The following is a 22,247-nucleotide window of genomic DNA, read 5'->3' on the forward strand; positions in this document are numbered from 1 at the left end:
CATATGCACATTTCGAATACAATTTATATTCATCTTCAGTGTGGTAGTTTTGTTTAGTTTATAACTAAACAAAAACTACCACACTGAAGATGAATTATAATTAAACAAAAACTACCACACTGAAGATGAATATAAATTGTATTCGAAATGTGCATATGTGATGTGACGTTTATTATACAAGATTTATAGTGTCGTGAGATACATAGTGAATTTGTATAGTGACGTGATATACTTATAACAGAATTAAATGGTAATATTTAAAAATTTATCCTTGTAAAATCATTCTGTTCAAACACTCAAACGAAAAGTTAATAACAAATATACCCGCCAATCGCCACATACACGTACAGACAATTCACTACTTCAGCTGAACGAGCGAACTGATTCGAATTGAAAGTCGGCCCTCTTGGTACAAAGAAGAAAAAAACTGAAAAACTATCATTCATTAGTTAATTTCCTCAGATTCTATAAGGTAGTTTTGTTTCACTGAATTTAATCATTTCCGTTCATTTACAACTATTCTTCAGTACCAAAAAAGCTTGCTCATAGTTCTAGAAGCCCCTTTGTCATTCCTATGCCAGTTGGAAGGAAACGACGAAAGAGTTGGAGAGCGAGTTATTATACGATGCCAATATATCCTCCCAATCACAGTTGGTTCTCATGCCCCGATGCAATCGTAGCGTATGTTGGCAATTCAATACTTCCCGGTTCGAAACCAGTCGCTTAACTTAAAAAATGGGTAATAACAGCAGAAAAGTCGTACTAAATTTATTACAAATTTAGATATAATATTGATATTTACATATCAAGGTTTGTAACAATTTTGTTATCACCTAGGTTAAATTGAGTTATAATTTTTGTTATTTTAACTATTAACGAGACCAAGATTATGACTAATTTAGATAGAAAAAACGAAACAACCCCAGATACAATTTTGTTATCCCTTGTTGATCGGGTACTTTCGGGCAAGTTTGATGCTCGGGTTTCTTATTGAATTCAAACAAGATTTTAGGTGCCCGTTCTCGTAAATCGTTTGCGCTTTCTGCATATACCAGGGTCATCACTGATTCAAACTTTTTTAGTTTTTACCTTTCTCATAAAGAAATAACTGTGAAATCAGATTTTTGAAGCGAGGCTTGGAGAGCTGAGTGCCACATAACATTCGAATCAGTTCGTCAAAATCGGCAAATGTATATATGTAACATTTTTGTGCACTTTCTTTTTTCAGAGGTTTGGTCGATTTCGATGAACTTGCACAATAAGGAATGAACGGAGAACGGAGGGTTATAAATGAAAAATAAATAACTTAAATATTAGTACGAATCAGTCCTACTTTTTCGTATTAATGGGCCCAGGGGCAAGATTTATTTGGGTGTCCCAAGCAGACTGAATGACCTTTTTTTTTTGCTCGCGGAGTCCCATCAAGGGCCCCCTAAGACCATGGAACCCCCGCTGCCCATCTGTGAATGCGGCCCTGATACTAACCTTTCTCGGAAATGCATAGACCTATTTTTACGAACTTCGTTTCAAATGTAAGTGCTCAGGATCCAGCAGCAAAGCGCGGAATTTCATAGAGAATCATGCAAAATAAAAAAAAAACTATTTCATGAGCCGTATCTAAATAAACGATATAAACAAAATTCAATTTCAAGAGATTTTTTCATTTGTGATCATTTGAAAAAAGCGTTAGTAAAATCATCTAATTTGCAGATCTTGCTAGTTGTCAACAAAAAAAAATTCGACCGTATCTGCTCCCGATTCTGGACGCACTTGAAATAGTGATAAAAACTTCAAAATGGAACTTACTTACTAATGGGGAACACTTCTGTTTCCGGATAGATATTATTAGAAATGTAACCAACAAACATTCTTTTCAATTAGTTTAGTTTTCCTAGAAGAAGACTGAAACCGATTTTAAAAATCCTAGACAAAATGCATACTACGAAGCCATTGGTGAAGTTTGTACTACTCATAGCTAATATTTCTGGCTTCGGAGACATATTCTTATAAATTATGCATCCGGTGAAATACACTTTTTTCTATCTGAACAACTTTTTCAGAGATAAATCAAACTATTCCAATAAACTTGGGCTCTTTTGAAAGCTATGATATGGTCACAAATCGAGTTCAGCTGCAGTTCATGGCGGCCAGTTGCGGAGATATAATAACAGATCGGCTGAAAAGTTCGTATCGTTTCTATGAGAGGGCGCCACTAGAATTAAATCCATACCATTTTCAGTTAGTACCAACCTTCAAAAGATACGTGTATAAATTTGACAGCTGTCTGATTATTAGTTTGTGAGATATTGCATTTTGAGTGAAGCTACTTTTGTTATTGTGAAAAAAATGGAAAAAAAGGAATTTCTTGTGTTGATGAAACACTACTTTTTGATGAAAAAAAGTACCGCCGATACCAAAAAATGGCTTGATGAGTATTATCCAGACTCTGCACCGGGCGAAGCAACAATTCGTAAGTGGTTTGCAAAATTTCGTACTGGTCATATGAGCACCGAAGACGATGAACGCAGTGGACGTCCAAAAGAGGCTGTTACCGATGAAAACGTGAAAAAAATCCACAAAATGATTTTCAATGACCGTAAAGTGAAGTTGATCGAGATAGCTGACACCCTAAAGATATCAAAGGAACGTGTTGGACATATTATTCACGAATATTTGGATATGAGAAAGCTTTGTGTAAAATGGGTGCCGCGTGAGCTCACAATCAATCAAAAACAACAACGAAAAACCATGCTGAACTTGTACGAATTGGGTTTCGAATTGCTCCCTCATCCACCGTATTCTCCAGATTTGGCCCCAGTGACTTTTTCCTGTTCTCAGACCTCAAGAGAATGCTCGCTGGTAAAAAATTTAGAAGCAATGAAGAGGTAATCGCTGAAACTGAGCCCTATCTTGAGGCAAATGACAAATCGTACTACAAAAATGATATCGTAAAGTTGGAAGATCGCTATAATCGCTGTATCGCCTCTGATGGCAATTATGTTGAACAATAAAAACGAATTTTGGCAAAAAAATGTGTGTTTCTATTAAACGATACGAACTTTTCAGCCGAACTGTTAGTATTAGCGACATAACCGACAAAGCGCGTTCCGGCACATGCACAATTCTCTCGATGATTGTTCAACTGATTTTGGTAGCTGCGGTAGATGCGAAGGGACCGCAGATCGTTCTCGACTTGATCGATCCATTTTACCCGTTGCGTGCCTCTTCTTCTTATACCGGTCGGATCATTGTCGATGACCATTTTAACCGGGTTGTTCTCCGACATTCTAGCAACATGCCCGGCTCACCGTAACCGCCCGACCTTGGCCGTTTGGACGAGGGTTGGTCCTATCAGCAGCTGATGCAGTTCATGGTTCATTCGCTTTCTCGACGTACCGCCTTCCATCCACACTCCGCCATAGATGGTTCGCAACACCTTTCGTTCAAAAACACCCAGCGCATGGTTATCTTCCACAGGCATGGTTCAGGATTCGTGCCCGTAGAGGATCTAATTAGAGTTTTGTAGATAGGAAACTTCGTACGACGGCGAATTTATCTCGATCGAAGCGTTCTGCGAAGTCCGAAGTAATCACGGTTTCTTGACAAGATGCGTCTCTGAATTTTTCTGCTGGTGTCATTATCGGCAATCTCCAGTGAGCCCAAGTACACGAACTTGTCGACCATTTCGATTTCATCACCGCGAATCAGAACTCGTAATAGGTGGCTGACATTATCTTCTCTCGAGCCCCTGTCTTTCATGTACTTTGTCTTCGACACATTGATGTCAAGTCCGATCCGCCTGGCTTCAACTTTTAGTCCGATGTACGTTTCTTTTATCTTCTCAAAATTGGATACAATACTGAAAATTGGCCACTTGTGTCTATCCTCGCTATTTTTATTACACCCTCCAAAGCAATGTTGAATAGCAAACAAAATAGACCATCACTCTCTGCGACTTTCGAAGGGCTTGAGTTTATCTCCGATACTCGAACAACGCACATCACTCGATCCATCGTTGCCTTGACCAACCGTATCAGTTTATCCGGAAATCCGCAGTGGTGCATGATTTTCCATAGCTGATCCCGATCGATTGTGTCGGAGGTTGATTTGAAATCGATAAATAGATAATGTGTGGCACATTTCATTCGCGGTACTTTTGCTATACCTGTCGGATGGTGAACACTTGGTCCTTCACCTTCGCCCATGAATCCTGCCTGATAACCTACCAGCTTGTCATCCTTTTTGTAGATGAAACACACAATTCCTTCCATCCATGTCTCCGATAAAATCTCGTCTTTCCAGATCTTGGAAACGACCCAGTGCAGTGGTTTTACTAGTACATTACTACAGTGTTTTAGAAATTCGCTTAGTAGTTGGTCAACGCCAGCGGCCTTATTATTTTTCAACCGGCCTACCTCCTCCTCGACTTCTTGGACGCCTGCAGCCGGCAGTGTATCGTCCTCCGCACGCGTTTTCAAGTTCGTAACCACACCGCCATGAATATTTTTCGATGTTTTTATTTGTTTGGAAATTATTTTAATGACCACAGTCATAGTTTTATTTTAATTACCATGCATAGCCTTTTAGGTGCTAAGAAACAATGGCATAAAACAGTATTGAAAATCGTGCTTCATTTTGCTCCGAAACATCGCTGTCTCATCAAGCGCGTAAAACTTCTACTACTGGAATAAGGAAAAAAGTCGCTTACAAAAAAATATCGATATCTCCGTTAAAATGAATGGATTTTAACAATCTAAAGCTTTTTGGATAGCTATTACCCTGCGGAATCTATGTCTAGAAACATATTCTTTTTTTTTTTTGGTCAATTGTGACAGATATTGTCAACAAACTGCAAATTTTAACGCAACACTTCGTACAACTCAAAAAGTAAACATCCGATCTCAAAAATTTTTAATTACGTTCAGTGCGACGGGGAGTTCATTCATTTGCGACTAATGTTTTAAAGTGGTATATGAACCTCGGCCTTTTGGGCCTCGGAAAATTTTCCTCAAGTTTGAGCGAATTGTTTTAATGACAGCAGAAAACTTGTTGTACCGTTTTGCCCCATTTTTCTTCTAGTTGTAATATTCAGTTGAAATATGATCTACAATCAAAAGCAGATCCAATAAGATCTATCAATATTGGTTCATATTACGTCAAAACTTCTGTGATCCAATTTTATACAATGGGAAAAACAGTACTATCCTGTTTAATCCGTTGATTTATGTTTAATTAATTACAGAAACCATATCATTGGTCAAGGAGGCTGATTGCGGTTGATGAAAATCGATGAATATTACGAAAGATATAAAAATAAATAATAGATTCAATGACCGCACGAATCATGTACCGTTTTGACCCAATTTATCCTTTAACTGAGTCTTAAGATTTTGCTCCAGATTTAACCGATCAAAGAGATAGAATGGCAGTTTTGTTTCAACGCTAAACATTGAACCTGTTTGTAATGTAAAGTAAATTTGTAATGTCTTCCTTCCTAATATCAATCGATTTTAATCAATCGCAATTAACCTACTATCAGAATGCGAAAGAAAGTTCTCCCAGAGATATAACTTATAATATAAATTGTGGTAAAGAGGGTTAAACGGGCTATTTATGTCATTCCCATTATGTGTATTTGGATCAGTTTAAAATGGACCAATATTGATAGGTCATATTGAATTGGACTGTAAATCTGAATTCAACATAAAAATATGTTTGTGAGAACCAAGTACTTGTACAAATCTATATTCGCACAGCGGTAGGTGTAAACATTGTTGATGTCCGAGGAAATTTTCCGTCGCTTAAAACGTGGTTGATTTGGTTTTCGCTCTGTTGGTCAGGTGATCTCTAGGTAGCTTAGTGGATATCCTTGCGAAGGAAGAGGGTGCTTCTGGCTACCATTCCTCGGGAGGCCGCAAAGTTAACACATCGTTGGCCGTTGTTGTTCGATGCGGCATGCAGGCTGTTCGGCCTTACAGTTCCATGTACCAAGTTTCCAGTCGTAGTCCTTATTTCGTCGCGTAGGTCTATGCCGATTGTTCCGGGTCGTATTATCTCCTGTATTATTTGTAATGTTAATATTTTACGGGTGGCTTATTAGGGAAATCCGTCTCGCCGAGGGTCATCTTGCTTGCTCTGTTCAACGTCCAAGCTAGCACTAGGACGATCCCGTTGATGGGGCTTCCACCTTGGAAAACTCTTTACTTTTGCTTGGCATTTTCGCGCAAGGACGACGATTTTGAGGTAGTCAGGCACATATCTTCAACTGAACGCATATGAAAGGGGAACTGTGGTCGAAAATCGAACATTTCTTCTTGTGCCTTGAATGGAAGCAGACGCCGCTGCGAGAAAACACATTCAACCAGCAGCGTCAGAGAATGCACCTTCTGCGTGTTCAAAAACCGCAAACGCTCAGGTCACAGCTCTCATTCTCTTTCTGGTCATCAGGGCGAGAAGACACATTCAACCAGCAGCGTCGGATAATGCACCTTCTGCGTGGTTAAAACCTCAAACGCTCAGGTCGCAGTTCCGATCATTCAGTGGTTAGCTCTTTCTGAGTGAAGACATAATATAATTCGCTAGCAAGCTTTCTGAATTCTACTCTCACGCTGTACGCTAGTTTGTCGTCATCTCAAGAAATGCGAAAATCAGGCTCTGGTAAAGGGCATTCCAGTACTGGCGCTGGGAAGCGGCCGCTTGATCCTGATTCGAAAGCCAACGGTGACGAAGAGACTGCAAGGAAACGTTTATTGGAAATCTACAGATTCTCTAACTTATCTACCGGTGAAGATATGGAAAATAAGGAGAAAATGCCACCCTTTCACGTAAAGGGTTTTCCGCCTACACTAAGGACGGACCTCAACAATCTCATTAACCATGGCGTAAAAGCAACAAGTCGTCTGTGTACAAACGGGTACAAGGTCGTCGTTCCAAATAGACCTCATTACACTGCAGTGCAAATTTATCTTAAGCAAGGGAAATTTGAATATTTTACACACAACATAACTTCGACTAAACCATTAACGGTAGTTCTGCGCAGTTTACCCGATATGCTGACCAGTGAGCTCCAGAAAGCTTTAACTGAAAAACTACTGAAATCGCTAGCGGTGTATAAAATAAGAAAACAGAATTAAACCACCAGTATCGAGATGAACTTTACCTGATCCAGTTAAAGAAAGCCTCTGTAACGCTAAATGAGTTAAAAAACATAAAAGCTCTTTTCCATATCATTGTTGAATGGGAGCGTTATAAACCCGTGCACCGTGATGTGACGCAATGCACCAATTGTTTGAATTTCGGACATGGAGTGAAAAATTGCTTCATCCGCTCCAAATGTATCTGGCGAAAGTCATAAACTAGATGAATGTTTGATGGATCAAATCGAAGAAAAATGTTTCAACTGTGGCGAGAATCACCTCTTCACAAATAGAACCTGCAAAACACATGCGGAATACATCGAAACTCGCAACAAAAATGCTACCAAAAATCAACCCAAGAGAAGAACACTTCCTCCCCCAGCTCTTGCAACTAGTCTGCGCAATTGCAAGTCTCGATTCGAACAGATCCATACACTTGGTTTATTTGTTATCGTAAATGGCTGTTAAATTGAAGCTTGTCAACTGGAACGCATGCTCATCAAGAACAAAATTATAGAATTCGGAGTCTTTCTTGAGGAGAAAAGAATTGACATTGCTTTCATCACCAAAACTCACCTTAAACCTGAGGTGAACATCAACATACCAGGTTTCCGCCTGGTAAGACACGATCGACTGAACACCAGAGGGGGAGGTGTAGCTATTGCGATCAGGAATAACATCAACTGTCAACTACTACCGAGTTTTCAACTACAATTCATCGAAGCTGTAGGAGTGGAATTAACCAGATCTGTCGGCACCATGACCTTCATCGTGGCATACTGCCCGAAGCAAGTATCAGCCCACGATGAAACATCAACTTCTCTTCGGCAAGACATCATTTAGTTGACTCGATGGCAGGGTCAGTTCATCATCGCTGGCGACCTAAATGCGAAACACCAATCCTGGGGGAACCTAAGACGTTACCAAAACGGCGAAATATGGAGCAACGATGCAGAAGAATATATTATATCATCCTAGATCCAGACGGTCCAACATGCTTGAATCGTTCCGGAATCCATGCAACATTGGACCTCTATATGACCAACACGAGCAACATCACTATCCACTATCCGGTGGTGGCTGAAGTTGGCTCCTCGGTCAATCGATCTGAGTACTGCCGGCGCAACTATCATCTGGTCAACTGGGGACGGTTCAACACTGTGTTGACAACAACATCAACTATAATCACCATCCAGAAACGCAGTCAGACATCGATAATCAACTTCACTCCATTGTAGCAGCTATCTCACAGGCACGTCAACAACATATACCAGCTTCTCGCATGGTGAGTAACTATCTAAATATTGATAATCTTACTAAAGGTCTCATCCGCCTTCGTAACACCACTCGCAGACGGTACCAACGTACTGGGCTGCCTTCGTTAAAATCGATGTCAATCGTATGACAAAAATCATTCAGGCTAGAATGATTGATCTCAAGAACAATAATTTTTCATCCAAAATTCGCGCCCTCCCAGATTGCTCAAAGCCGTTCTGGAAACTGACAAAAAATTTAAAAATTAAACCCAGGCCCATTCCACCGTTGTTAGAATTAGACAACAGCAACTGCCCAGTGAATCGTCTAATAACTCCCGTAGAGAAGGCTGCTGAGATAGGTCGGCCTTTCGTGAGCTCCCACAATCTTGAACAAAACATTGTCAGTCCGCATGAAGCGGCTGTTAGAAACAATGCGAACAATCTACTGGTTCCCAACGACTTTTCGGAGGATTGAAGATTACAGCTCACGAACTGTGGACCTACATTCAAACATCCAAAAACATGAAGGTCCCAGGTTTCGACAACATCCTAAACATAGAACTCAAACATATGAGCTTCGAGTTCTTTAATCATCTTGCGACGATCTTCAACTAATGTCTTCGACTTAGCTACTTCCCCTCGTTGTGGAAGTCAGCTAAGGTCATACCCATAAAGAAACCTGGGAAAGACCCTTCCTCTTCTAAAAGTTATCGTCCCATCAGCCTTCTCTCAGGGTTATCAAAGCTTTTTAAAAGGGGCTATCTATCGACGTCTGCTTGCATCTACCGAGCGACATAACATCTTACTCGATGAACAATTTGGTTTCTGCTATGGCTCTACTCGATATAGAAAAGGCCTTCGATAACGTATGGCATGATGGTCTGATATACAAACTCTTCAGATACAACTTTGCTAGCTTTTTAGTTAAGATAATAAAAAGTTACTTGTCAGAGAGAGCATTCAGAGTCTTCATTAACGGAGCAATATCCGACGCACAAGAAATTATGCTGGTGTTTCACAGGGAAGTATACTTGGTGCACTTTTATTAAACCTTTTCACCTCGGACATACTCCCACTCCCAAAAAAAAGGAACTCTGTCGCTGTTCGCCGATGATACTCCAGTCGTCCACAATGCTAGGGTCATAAAATCGCTAACATCAAAACTCCAACAAGACCTGAATGTTCTGGCTGATTATTTTACCAGCTGGATGATCTGTATAAATGCGTCGAAGACACAGACCATTATTTTCCCACATTCAAAATCCCAGAGACTTTTTCCGGTTGAGGATTGTAAAATCACCCTAAACGACACAGCGGTGGAATGGACCAATGAAGCTGTCTACCTACGCTTGACTCTGGACAGCAAAATGTTCTTCAGGCCACAGGTTGACAAAACGGTCAATAAATGTAACATCCTACTAACATCGTTGTATCCACTAATAAAGCGTAAGTCGACCTTATCCCTGAGGAACAAGCTTGCTGTCTATAAACAAATCATCCTTCCCGTGATTGAATATGGAATGCCAATTTGGGAGAGTTGTGATGTGATGTGATGTGAAGTGAAGCCACCATCAGTTCAAGGACTTGCCAGTGGATGCGGGTAGACTTACAGTAGCCCCGATATGACTCATCCATTCACCTTCTTACTATAGCTGTTACCGAAAAGCGAACAAAAAGGGTTGGACGGATACGTAAGTAGAGTCACTTACTCGTATTCCGCGGGAATAAAAGATGCTCTTCCAACCATAATATCCAGTGCATGGATGAAGCATATCGCTATACATGCTTGAACCCGCCTGATGGTTTGTTTGAGAAGGGCGCGTCAGACTTATGTCAAACCTTCAGAAGGAAACAAGTTTCCTTCAAGTGACTTGGGCTGGCTATCCACAATCCCTCGTCCAGTCATCAATTCGTCCGATGCCCTGATGCTCCCTCCTCTTTACGCTCCCGTGCAAAATGTTTTATATTGATAAATACAATGAATCATAGTGTAATGAAATTAATATAACATAAAATGATATAATAGATTACAAAATAATATAATATAACATAATATAATATAATATATTACGAAACATGATATAAAATAACAGTTAATGTAGAGTGTCAGTTATGCTCTTCTATCTTCGCAATACTGCAGGAAGTAGAATATTTCTCTTCTAATAATAATAATAATAATAATAATAATATCTACATCTATAAAAATCATATATGTTATTATTATTGATGACAAATTAATAATAATAACAATAAATATAATCATGAAAATAACAATAAAAAACAATATAATATAGTACAATGAATTATATAATAAATAATAGAATAAATAAAATATGTTGCGATATGCTATGATATTATATTACTTGAATTTATATGTCATTTCTCATCCTCTCATTCTGCCATCAACGCATTCCATAGACCATTTGTCACCACAGACACACGTGTAGGCATGAAACAGGAACCAGTGAGAACCAAGCTCACCTTGTGACGACCTTGATATTTAGTTGAAAGTTACTTTAAAAATGATAACTTATAAGGAAAACAAATTTATATTTTGCGCAGAGGTACGTAGTACTACTCATAATAAACCCTATAATATAATATAATATAATATAATACTAAATAATGCAATACAATATAACATAATATAATAGAATACAATATAATATAATATAATATATTAAAATATATTATAATATAATACAATATAATGTGATATAATGCAATGCAGTATAATACCATACAACATAGTATATAATAACATAAAATAGTGTAAGACGATAATATATGAAATAATATGCTACGATACAATATAACAGTTAATGTCGCAGTGTAAGTTACGCTCTTCTAGTAATAATAATAATAATAATAATAATAATAATAATAATAATAATAATAATAATAATAATAATAATAATAATAATAATAATAATAATAATAATAATAATAATAATAATAATAATAATAATAATAATAATAATAATAATAATAATTAATATAAAAATAATAATACATGATGTAATAAACAACAGAATTATATGTTGTAATAAGTGCCATTTCGCACCCTCTCATTCTGCTACTAACGCAGAAGGCGATAGCACCCAGTCGACGCCGTTCTATTGACCAAATGTCATCATAGACGCTCGGGGAGGCATGAGATAGGGACTTGTGAGGACTTAGTTATCTCACCATTTGACGACCGGAATGCCAATTTGGGAGAGTTGCGCAAAAACTCATCACCTTCAATGTATTCAGAACAAATTCCTCCGAATTATTTTAAACACCGATGCGAAGCCTCTGAAAAGCCCACCATACGAGAACTGGTACTACATTAGGCTAAGATAGTTCTTAAGTAGGTAGGTTATACAATTTATTAAATTATAAAATCACACACCTTCAAAGTAGAAAATGTAAAAAAATAAATAAAAAAGCAGATAAAAGAGAAACATCACACTAACCAGAGCTGAAAAACGACAAGTTGTAAAAATCGCCATGTAAATCATCTTTGAAAACCAAAAATAGAAAATAAAGATACATTTTACTACTACGGTCGCAGTTCTCATTTTTTCCCGGTCGTCGAAGCGAGAAGACACATTCAACCAGCAGTGTCGGAGAATGCACCTTCTGTTCCCATATACATTTTTAGATTTTTAGATAGAATACCCCAAATGGCAAAACCGACTTACCCCAAGGCGATCTGGAATAACACCGGTGTTTTTGGACCATATTCCTGAAAATAAGGAAACAAGCTGCATCTCAATTACAACCGACGAAGAAGAAGGTACCACCTGTACCGCCATTGGACCTAGTGAATTTCACCAAGCTGAATAATCTACCGGATCCAATCCTCCCACCACCTGGTTTCAAAACTACTGATGATGGCCGTACTGTAAATTGAACTCCGCTATGTACTTCTGTGGAGTTGATGAAAATTTTCGTCGAAATGAGCTCTGCGCTCCGTGGTTGCAAGACGAAAATGGAGCAGATTTAAGTGCTCGGTTCGTTTACTATCCAGCACGGTGTGTGAAACATGAAAAGTGATGAATTGGAATGCCTGCTTAGTGCGCCCAAAACAAGTTGACGGACTTTGTAAGAACACAGCACGTCGATGTGTGTATTATCACGGAAACACATTTGTAACCAAAGATGTCCTTCTCAATACATAACTACGTCATCATTCGCCTGGATCGATCCCACTCTAGGGGCGGTGGTGTTGCGATTGCAGTCAGAAGCGGTGTGAAGTTTGCTGTACTTCCTAGCTTTGGTACGAAATTCATCGAGTCGATAGGAGTTGAATTGGATACGACGATCGGAAAGATAAAATTCATCGCAGCATACTGCCCTATACAGTGCTCACCGAACAAAGGAACTAAATCACATCTAAAAAATTGATCTGCCGAAGCTAACACGAGGACGAAATAAATTCATCATCGCCGGTGATATCAATGCCAGACATCAAGCCTGGGGAAATTCTAGAAATAATCGAAATGGAGCAGTGCTAAACGACGACGACCAAAACGTCCTGAGTCCGGAGAGTTCAACGTATGTTGCCAGTTCAGGGACCTGCTCCATCATCGACCTGCTTATCACCAATCTTTCTGAGAACATCTCTCATCCTGTCATTATTGAAGACCTCAGTTCTGACCACTATCCTATTGTGGTGAGTCTGGTGTTGAAACCCAGCAACGTTCTCGGCGTGATTATCATCCTGTCGACTGGAGCATTCAGTAGCAGTGTGGACAACAACATTAACTACGATCGCCATCCAGAATCAGCAGAGGACATCGACAGACAACTAGATGAAGTTGAATGTGCCGTCGTCAGAGCTCGTGAAATAAACATAAGAGAAATACCAATATTCCGTAAATCTATCACCATTGATTCTACCGCTAACTTCAACTAAGAATAAACGATATCAAAAACAGGGAATTCTCAGACCATATCAGTAAGCTAGATAGCAATTCTAAACCTTTTTGGAAATTGTCTGAACTTCTTAAACACAAGCCGAAACCGATACCACCTCTTCGTCTGGATGACTGTTTGCTATAACACCGGTTGAAAAAGCTACTGCTTTAGGTCAACATATTGTTAGTTCCCAGCGTCTCGGTCAAGACATGGTCAGTCCTCATAAAACTACTGTTTCAGCCACTGTCGAAACTGTTGATAGGATGCCTTCTATATTTGGTGGTAATCTTAGAATCACAGAAGAATAATTGAAAAAATCCATCAAAAGGTAAAAAAATATGAAAGCTCCGGGTGCTGACTCTATTTTCAACATAGACACCTCCCTCATCTACATAGACCGCGTAGTTCGTTCATTAGTAAACAAAATGCAGTGAGGAATGGATGTACTGGTTGATTATTTCAACAGTTGGAAAATATGCATCAACGGAACTAAAACTCAAGCTGTCATATTTCCCCACTCTAAAACTTCCAGATCTTTTCCACCTGAGAACAACAAAATTAAAATAAATGGCTCTGAAATAGATAGGTCGAATAAGGCAGTTTATCTAGGACTGACCATGGATAGCAAGTTTCTCTTTAGGCCACATGTGGACAAAATACTGTTAAAATGCAACATTTTATTAAGAGCTCTCTACCCATTGCTTAACAGAAAATCTAAATTGTCACCTCAAAACAAACTAGCTGTTTATAAGCAAATAGTTTATCCAGTCATTGCGTATGCAGTTCCCGTTTGGAAAAATTGGGCAAAATGTCATAAAAATAAGCTCCAAGTCGTTCAAAACAAATTTTTAAAAATGATTCTGAATCTACCTCCATGGACTAGAACTTCTTATATACATTGCTGAATTGCTGAACAAGAAACAATCGAGCATAAATTTGAAAACATACACAATAAGTTCAAAACTAAATGTTCAACTTCTGAACATGCAATTATTAGAGCGCTTTACAGTTAGAGTTAGGTAAGGTTAGTTTAGGTTAAGTAAATAAAAATATACTATTTCAAGGCTATAAATCCAAACATGAAATAAAAGTCGATAACAATGTAGAACTGAAACAATAAGAAATAAAATTAAACATAGACTATACAGAAAATACCATAGATGTAAAGTTACGAACTGTATAACTAAAATATTGTAGACACTGTGATAAATTTTGAAAAAATAAATGGATAATAAATAAAATATTTAATTAAAAAAAATAATGATCGCAGTTCTCATTCGATTTCTGGTTATCAGGGCGAGAAGACATATTCAACCAGCGGCGTTTCAAATTTAGTTCTTGAACCCAGAATCATTGATATATTTTCAAAGAATTATGCGAAATTTTGCTTCACTGTATTATATACAGCCTTTTTGCCTTTCTCATATAGAAAGGCTATGCAATCACTGTGAAAATCGACTTTTTAACCGAGGCCCGGAGGGCCGAATGTCATATACCATTCGACGAACCGATTTTCACAAATCTTGATTTGAATTAATGTTCATACTGTCTTGAAAGCTACTGTGAAATTTCATCCGGATCCGACTTCCGGTTCCGCAGTTACAGGGTGATGAGTGCCAAAGTTTTCAAATCATCATATAGAGTGACAATATGTACAACACCGAAAGAAGAAGAAAACACAAAACGAACAAGGCGTGCTTTGTTCTATTTCGTACACGTTATGTAGTGATGTCAACAATAATAATAATAATAATAATAATAATAATAATAATAATAATAATAATAATAATAATAATAATAATAATAATAATAATAATAATAATAATAATAATAATAATAATAATAATAATAATAATAATAATAATAATAATGATAATAATAATAATAATAATAATAATAATAATAATATTAAAAATAATAATCATATTACATGTTTTATGCTGTTTAGCTTGACTTACATATGCAGAAGTAACAAAAACGCAGGTTCGTTTCGTTTGTTAGATTTCGTTTAATTGGTTTAATCGAAAAAGAGCATGAGATAGTAAGTATAGGTTTAACTACGTTCAAAACTGTTCCAATTTGTAGGTCATATTTGTTGGTAGTAAACCAACCAACTTCGGCTATTCCGTTTATCTGAATCCGGTTTCGGAAGAATTGGAAATAGTGATCAAAACCTGCAAAAAGGATCTCACTTACTTTTCTTGGAGATGGCCAAATCGATTTTCACAAACTTATAGGTTCAAAAGAAAAATCTTACAGTTTCACACGGAATTCCTTAATTTGTTGTGGATACTACTTTCGGTTCCGGAACTACAGGGTAAACAGGTTTTATAGAGTTTGTGAGATTAGATCCGAACAAATTATCCTATTTCTATTCAATAAACAGTTGTTTTTGCGAATTTCACGATTATATTTATGATGTAATGAGTAATATGAGAAAGGCATCATTACAGCACTGGGAGGATTAAAATAAGTTTTTATATCACAGGCCAATTGTATCATTGATAAATCCAGCGAATGATGTTTTCTTTACTGGAAGATTGTAATCGGTTGTGAACGCTATACCTTCACCAACCATATCAGTATCGTACCCACGGACAACTGGTCAGCCTGCAAATGCATGGCGGAAGTCAGAGGTATCCATCGGAATAAGAACTCAACTCGTCCCTCTCCATCACGAACGCCTTCATGAAAGTTTCTTTTCAGAACCACTATTATTTTATCATAAAGAACTACAATAATTATTTCGTAATATTAAATTGTGTCTCATAATGTTTGATGTAACTAATCCGTACTTTAGTTTAGATGCATCTTTTCAAATTCTTGTTGAAACGGGAAAAGCATTCACAATTCACACAATCGATCAACTAATTGATATTCAGAAGTATAAAGAAAGCGTGAATGTTTTATTCGTATTCACGACATCCAGTTATGTCTCTGACATTACATACCCTTACTTTTTTAACCCGAACCCGACCCGTACCCGTTGAAAATGATAAAAACCGGCACCCGTGCTTGACGCGAATCCAACACTCATATCGTCGGGTTCGGGTCGGATCTCGAGTACAAATACAAGAAACACGACCATTTCGACCTTATAGGTGTGATAAGAGTTACCGAACTAAAAGCAAGTAGACCAAAATGGAGGATATTTTCCATCATAGTTCAGTAAGTCGTCATTCACCAGCCATATTCTTCCCGAATATTGTTATACTAATTTTGACCAAATGAGCTCATTATTATTAAATAATACATTATTATTAAATAATAATTCATCACAAAGCAGCAAATGTGGCAACACCTTCTTCATTGAGTGCTTCGTGAACACATACTGTCTTAGACTCCTCTAATATGTTTTATCTGTGAAGGCCACTAAATGTTATTACTTATCAACTAGAGAAACATATTTTAATGACTCATTATCTAAAAATCATAATCGAAACTAGGTACTCAATATTTTGGTGAAATATCCTGTCACACCCTATTTTGATCATAGCATTTTTTATGTATTATAAACCATTTTTAAATTCTTCTAATCTTTCTTGTTTGGCAATAGTCTTAATATTATGCTATTATGCGCGAGGATAAAACGAAATGGACTTTACAAGTAAATGCAACCCGATATCAAAAGAATAAAATACGATAGGAATTGCAATGGCAATCATAGTCGTTTCGACGCATGACTTCATCTACAAAATTTTACCTACCCGCGCAAACACCTTGACGATGCTTTTCACACACACGGTAAACTAGATGTACTTTTAGGTAGTACTCAGAAAGCTAGAGGAAAAATTATTTAGAATTTGATGTTTTCAGAAAAATAAGCGCAAATAACCTTCTTGTTAATCTCTTCTACCCATATCTGGTTAAAAAAGTATCTCAATAATTTACCTACATTCTGAGTTTGTCCATTTTTGTTGGATGCTTAGTAGAATGCACCCAGAATGAAATAAAGGTGCACAAACTCAGAAGTTATGAGTAAATAAGATCAACAAGATGGTGATTTGCTCGTATTTACCAGAAAATTTAATCCTATTCTAGATTAAATTTGTACTAACTTTCGCAGTAGCACATTAGTATCTATTTCTACACGGAGAACCCTTCGATCATAAAATTGCGATATCGCAGTTTTTGATTTTTGCGATAGTTGATTTAACTAATTTCTTTTTGATTCAACCAAAATGGTTTTTGATTTGCATATATTCAAGTAGTTGAAAAATGTGTTGTTTTGAATGCTGTCAAATACCGGAGACAGTGGAAAGCAAAACAATAATCGCAATGCAAAATCAACAACTTTTCTAAAGGGTGATTTTTTAAGAGCTTGAGAACTTTTTTAAACAATAAAACGCATAAAATTTGCAAAATCTCATCGGTTCTTTATTTTAAACGTTAGATTGGTACATGACATTTACTTTTTGAAGATAATTTCATTTAAATGTTGACCGCGGCTGCGTCTTAGGTGGTCCATTCGGAAAGTCCAATTTTGGGCAACTTTTTCGAGCATTTCGGCCGGAATAGCCCGAATTCCTTCGGAAATGTTGTCTTCCAAAGCTGGAATAGTTACTGGCTTATTTCTGTAGACTTTAGACTTGACGTAGCCCCACAAAAAATAGTCTAAAGGCGTCAAATCGCATGATCTTGGTGGCCAACTTACCGGTCCATTTCTTGAGATGAATTGTTCTCCGAAGTTTTCCCTCAAAATGGCCATAGAATCGCGAGCTGTGTGGCATGTAGCGCCATCTTGTTGAAACCACATGTCAACCAAGTTCAGTTCTTCCATTTTTGGCAACAAAAAGTTTGTTAGCATCGAACGATAGCGATCGCCATTCACTGTAACGTTGCGTCCAACAGCATCTTTGAAAAAATACGGTCCAATGATTCCACCAGCGTACAAACCACACCAAACAGTGCATTTTTCGGGATGCATGGGCAGTTCTTGAACGGCTTCTGGTTGCTCTTCACTCCAAATGCGGCAATTTTGCTTATTTACGTAGCCATTCAACCAGAAATGAGCCTCATCGCTGAACAAAATTTGTCGATAAAAAAGCGGATTTTCCGAATGGACCACCTAAGACGCAGCCGCGGTCAACATTTAAATGAAATTATCTTCAAAAAGTAAATGTCATGTACCAATCTAACGTTTAAAATAAAGAACCGATGAGATTTTGCAAATTTTATGCGTTTTATTGTTTAAAAAAGTTCTCAAGCTCTTAAAAAATCACCCTTTAGTTGAAATCTGTTCGCGTCGCTTCAAAATGTCAATGAAAACAACATCGATGGTTAAAGCGTTTGGTGAAATTGTGTTCATTCGATTTGAAAAATTTATTATAACAAGTGTTTATCTAACAGCGGTGTTGTGTTAAAGTTAACCTTGTTTAAGATGAAAAAGATCTGGTGACAAATTAGAAAATGTTAATTTATGATCATCTCGTAAGCTTTCAGGTATGCGCAAAAATTTTATACTTCAAATTCAATCATTGATTTACTTCCAGCAGACTGTTTTACTTCCAACTGTTTGATACCGATGATGATGTTCATGCATTAGCAATAAAACGCTTTTTGACATGAATTTAATTCATAAAAGTAACAAGAGCGAAGGGTTTCAAACACACAGAGGCGATTGAATGCACCTAAGCTCATAAAAACTGAGTAAAATTATCAGTGCATAACTTTAGTTCAACCGTTTGAAGGCATCATCTTTCAATACTCATTTTTTCACTTTCAATACTAATGTCTAAAACAAATAAAACCGATTTATTTTTCAACTAACAGAATTTTGTTTCAATAACAACACCAGTTCTTTCAACTAAAATATTTGTTGAAATTGAAATTGACAGCATTTTTTTTTCAATCTTTAATTTGAACAAAAAACTCCTTTACTTTCCAAGCATAAGATGCGATTATATATCTGCATAGAAATTGCATTACGATCTTAGTGCAAATAAGAGATTCTCTTTCGATTGTTACAGTATTCTTAACAGTCTTTCTCTCTGACTATTTGTAAGAAATAATAACTCAAACTATCATCTTTTAATCTGTGCTGAAGTAATTATCCCAAAATACATTAATGTTCCGTAATAACTTAAAGAGATAGTGAACAAATAGAATCTGTTATTTCTCAAAGATTTTCAATTGAATAGGGATTTGACGAAAAAGCGCCAGCAACAATCTCTACTCAATTCTCTGAAATGTTTTCCATCACATTCACACTACTTCAATTGGAAAATAAATGTTTGATGTGATCAATGAAGGGGGGCTTTCAAGCAGCCTGCGTACATTGGCTTGGAAAATTTCTTTTCCGAAAGGCGAATGAACATTATGGAACCTCTATAAAATCGGAATAAAAATTAATTAACATCTAGATCTGATAGTGTTACAGAAAATTCTGATGTTTTATCCAAAATATGTAATGGCCATTTTTTCTTTTGGTTTTACCAATACCAATCTAATATAAATCTTCAGTTTGTTTACTTCATAAAATATCACGAGCTTTTTCATGATCCACACCCAACCTACAAAGAATATTTTTTTATAATATTTCTACAAAAAACCTTCACGATAAGTTTGCAGATACTGTCTCCACAATTGAACACGTTGCTCGTTGGGATTTTGTATCATTTTTGGTAAAATGCTGATTTCCAGACAGTCGAGATCAAATTTTGCTGATTTTTTTGGAATACTTTTCACGGGAGACCATTTGAACATCAACAATGGATCATTTTGGTCTGGTGTCGGATTGTCATATTTGGCAAAATTGGTCCATAGTCGTATCAGCAAGTTCCGAACGCGGCACTCATCGCTACTTTCCGGAAGATTTGGCAGCATTTTCGAACTAGAAAGAATGACTTGATTATAGTTTTGACGTTTAAAAGTAACGGGCATACTTGAATAGATAAAAAATATCATCTCCATGACAGGCACCAGCTAGGTGACTAAGTCTGAACAAACGCTTCGTGTAACTAAATTTCCCGTCATAGTTGAACCGGTAATGGTAGTGTCTCACATTTGGTTGATGTTTTGCAATCCATTCAGCGCTTATCATCGAAGGGGTGATAAAAACATTATCTGCTATTAGGTCACTTAGTTCGTTCAAAGTAGTTCTATCAATTCGTTTATCGTCGAAATAGAACCTCTTAATCTCCGTACCTACAGCAGTCTTATCTAGCTCGGAAGGATTTCCCATTACCTGTGGTACGAGTAGGTCTGGTTCTCGATCAAAATCTTTTAGTCGATCTTTCATCAAAATAAATCCCAATAGGCCTTCTCCACTTGTGCAGCCGTTGATTATCGGCATTTGAATAGTATCAAAAGATTTGAGAATTTTTTCCGGAGATTCAGATATAATGCTATCTTCGGTAAATTCCTTTTCGATTACCGGTCGAAAATGCATCTGCAGAAGAAGTCGTTTCTCTTCTTCCGTTACTGTGTCACTTCGATGCTTCAACAGCAGTTTTGCCGGAGCTTGTTGTAGAGTTTCTAATAATAGGAATAACATTTATTTACAGTTACAAATTCTTAGAATTATTCTTACCAAGTACTTGTTTGTCGTCATTCCCTTGATAACCTAAGCATTTTGCCAGCTTTCTTGCACGATCAGCTGCGTTGTTCTGGAAAAACGACTCGGAACAGGCTACTCCACTTTGGCAAATCACTCTATGAAAATATTTCCTGAAAATTTGAGTGTAAATTGTGAATAACAATTGAAAAACTAGAGTTCATATATAAAATTTATAATTTGATAATAGTAAAAGAGGTATTATTTGTTAATTTCCCAAGAGAGCCCAACAATTCGATATTTTTTGTAGTGAGGATTGTTACTATTTTTCGGTTTAAAAGTTCTAATCACCATTCTGAAATCGATTCGGATACTTGAGTCATTTTTGGCGATGATTGAAACACAGATAACATCATGTGTAAACAAAACACAATTCTTATTCCATAGGACAAAAATGATAGTAAATTATTAATTTTAAATTCTAATAACAGCATAAACAATAAATGAGCAATAATTCTCTTCTATCATTTAGATTATGTAGGTAATCGTGATGATTCTCGGATCTAAATTGTATTCTAATATACTTATGTATTGCGACAGCCTAAAATAAACAACTAACTAACTAACTAGCCTTTTGATCTTCGAACTTGATCAATGGTCCAATAATAGCTTTCAAACTTACTAAACCTAAGCTTGTTAAAATCGATGTTAAATTCTGTAGCACCATTCTTGTTCAGCTTCCGAGTATTAAGACGTTTACATTATTTCTTCCAAATGGGAGAAATGTTTTAATATAGAATGTAAATGTGTATTTGTTGATGTAAAAGCTTCTTCTTGTTAATTCTGAAATGAATGATGCAGGAAATCATTTCTGTTGTGATCAGCAAAAGTGCACGGAGGGGCGAGTAAATTAGCGAAATTAATAAATTTTGCCTAATATGAGTAAAAAAGAAAAAGATGCCTTCAAACGGTTTAACTTAAGTTATGCACTGACAATTTTAGTCAATGTATATGAGTTTGAGTGGATCAATCGCTTGGAATTATAGATTTTTTAACTTTCGGAAATCTAATGATAAGTAGTAAGCAGATGCGGAATATGAAAACACAAAAAGAATGAAAGAATTTCAAAAAGTTTGGTTTATCGGTCGCTTCGAAATTTCATGCTTCTTGATGTATTTAAAATTCATTCAGCAATACCATGTTGACGGAGTAATAACAATAAAACCAGCAAATAACATTAACATATATGCATGTTCAATCATAAAGCATGTCATGCAGCTGATTAATTTACCCTGTTTAGCTTGAATATCATACACCGAAGTAACAGCCCGGGTAGAAGTGATTTGCAAACCAATTATTAAAGCCAAACATCTCAATGGTAGAAAATAACATTATTTAGTTTGAAATAAGAGTTAAAATATCAAAAATCATTGTAAAGTCTGCATGAGAAATAGC

The 22,247-nt window shown here is 36.8% G+C and overlaps 1 protein-coding gene across 1 annotated transcript in view; it reads right to left on the reverse strand.

Annotated features, from left to right (window-relative positions):
• Nucleotides 1-22,247, reverse strand: part of LOC131434086 (uncharacterized) — a 53,651-nt gene that overhangs the window by 15,088 nt on the left and 16,316 nt on the right. Inside the window, exons 3-5 of the mRNA XM_058600733.1 lie at nucleotides 20,829-20,965; nucleotides 20,182-20,773; nucleotides 19,841-20,129 (exon numbers count right to left, since the gene is read on the reverse strand). Of these exons, the coding sequence (XP_058456716.1) occupies nucleotides 19,841-20,129; nucleotides 20,182-20,773; nucleotides 20,829-20,965 (1,018 nt within the window). The remainder of the gene's footprint in view (nucleotides 1-19,840; nucleotides 20,130-20,181; nucleotides 20,774-20,828; nucleotides 20,966-22,247) is intronic.

The sequence above is a fragment of the Malaya genurostris genome, chromosome 3, assembly GCF_030247185.1.
Source record: "Malaya genurostris strain Urasoe2022 chromosome 3, Malgen_1.1, whole genome shotgun sequence".
In the NCBI taxonomy this organism is placed as follows: Eukaryota; Metazoa; Arthropoda; class Insecta; order Diptera; family Culicidae; genus Malaya; species Malaya genurostris.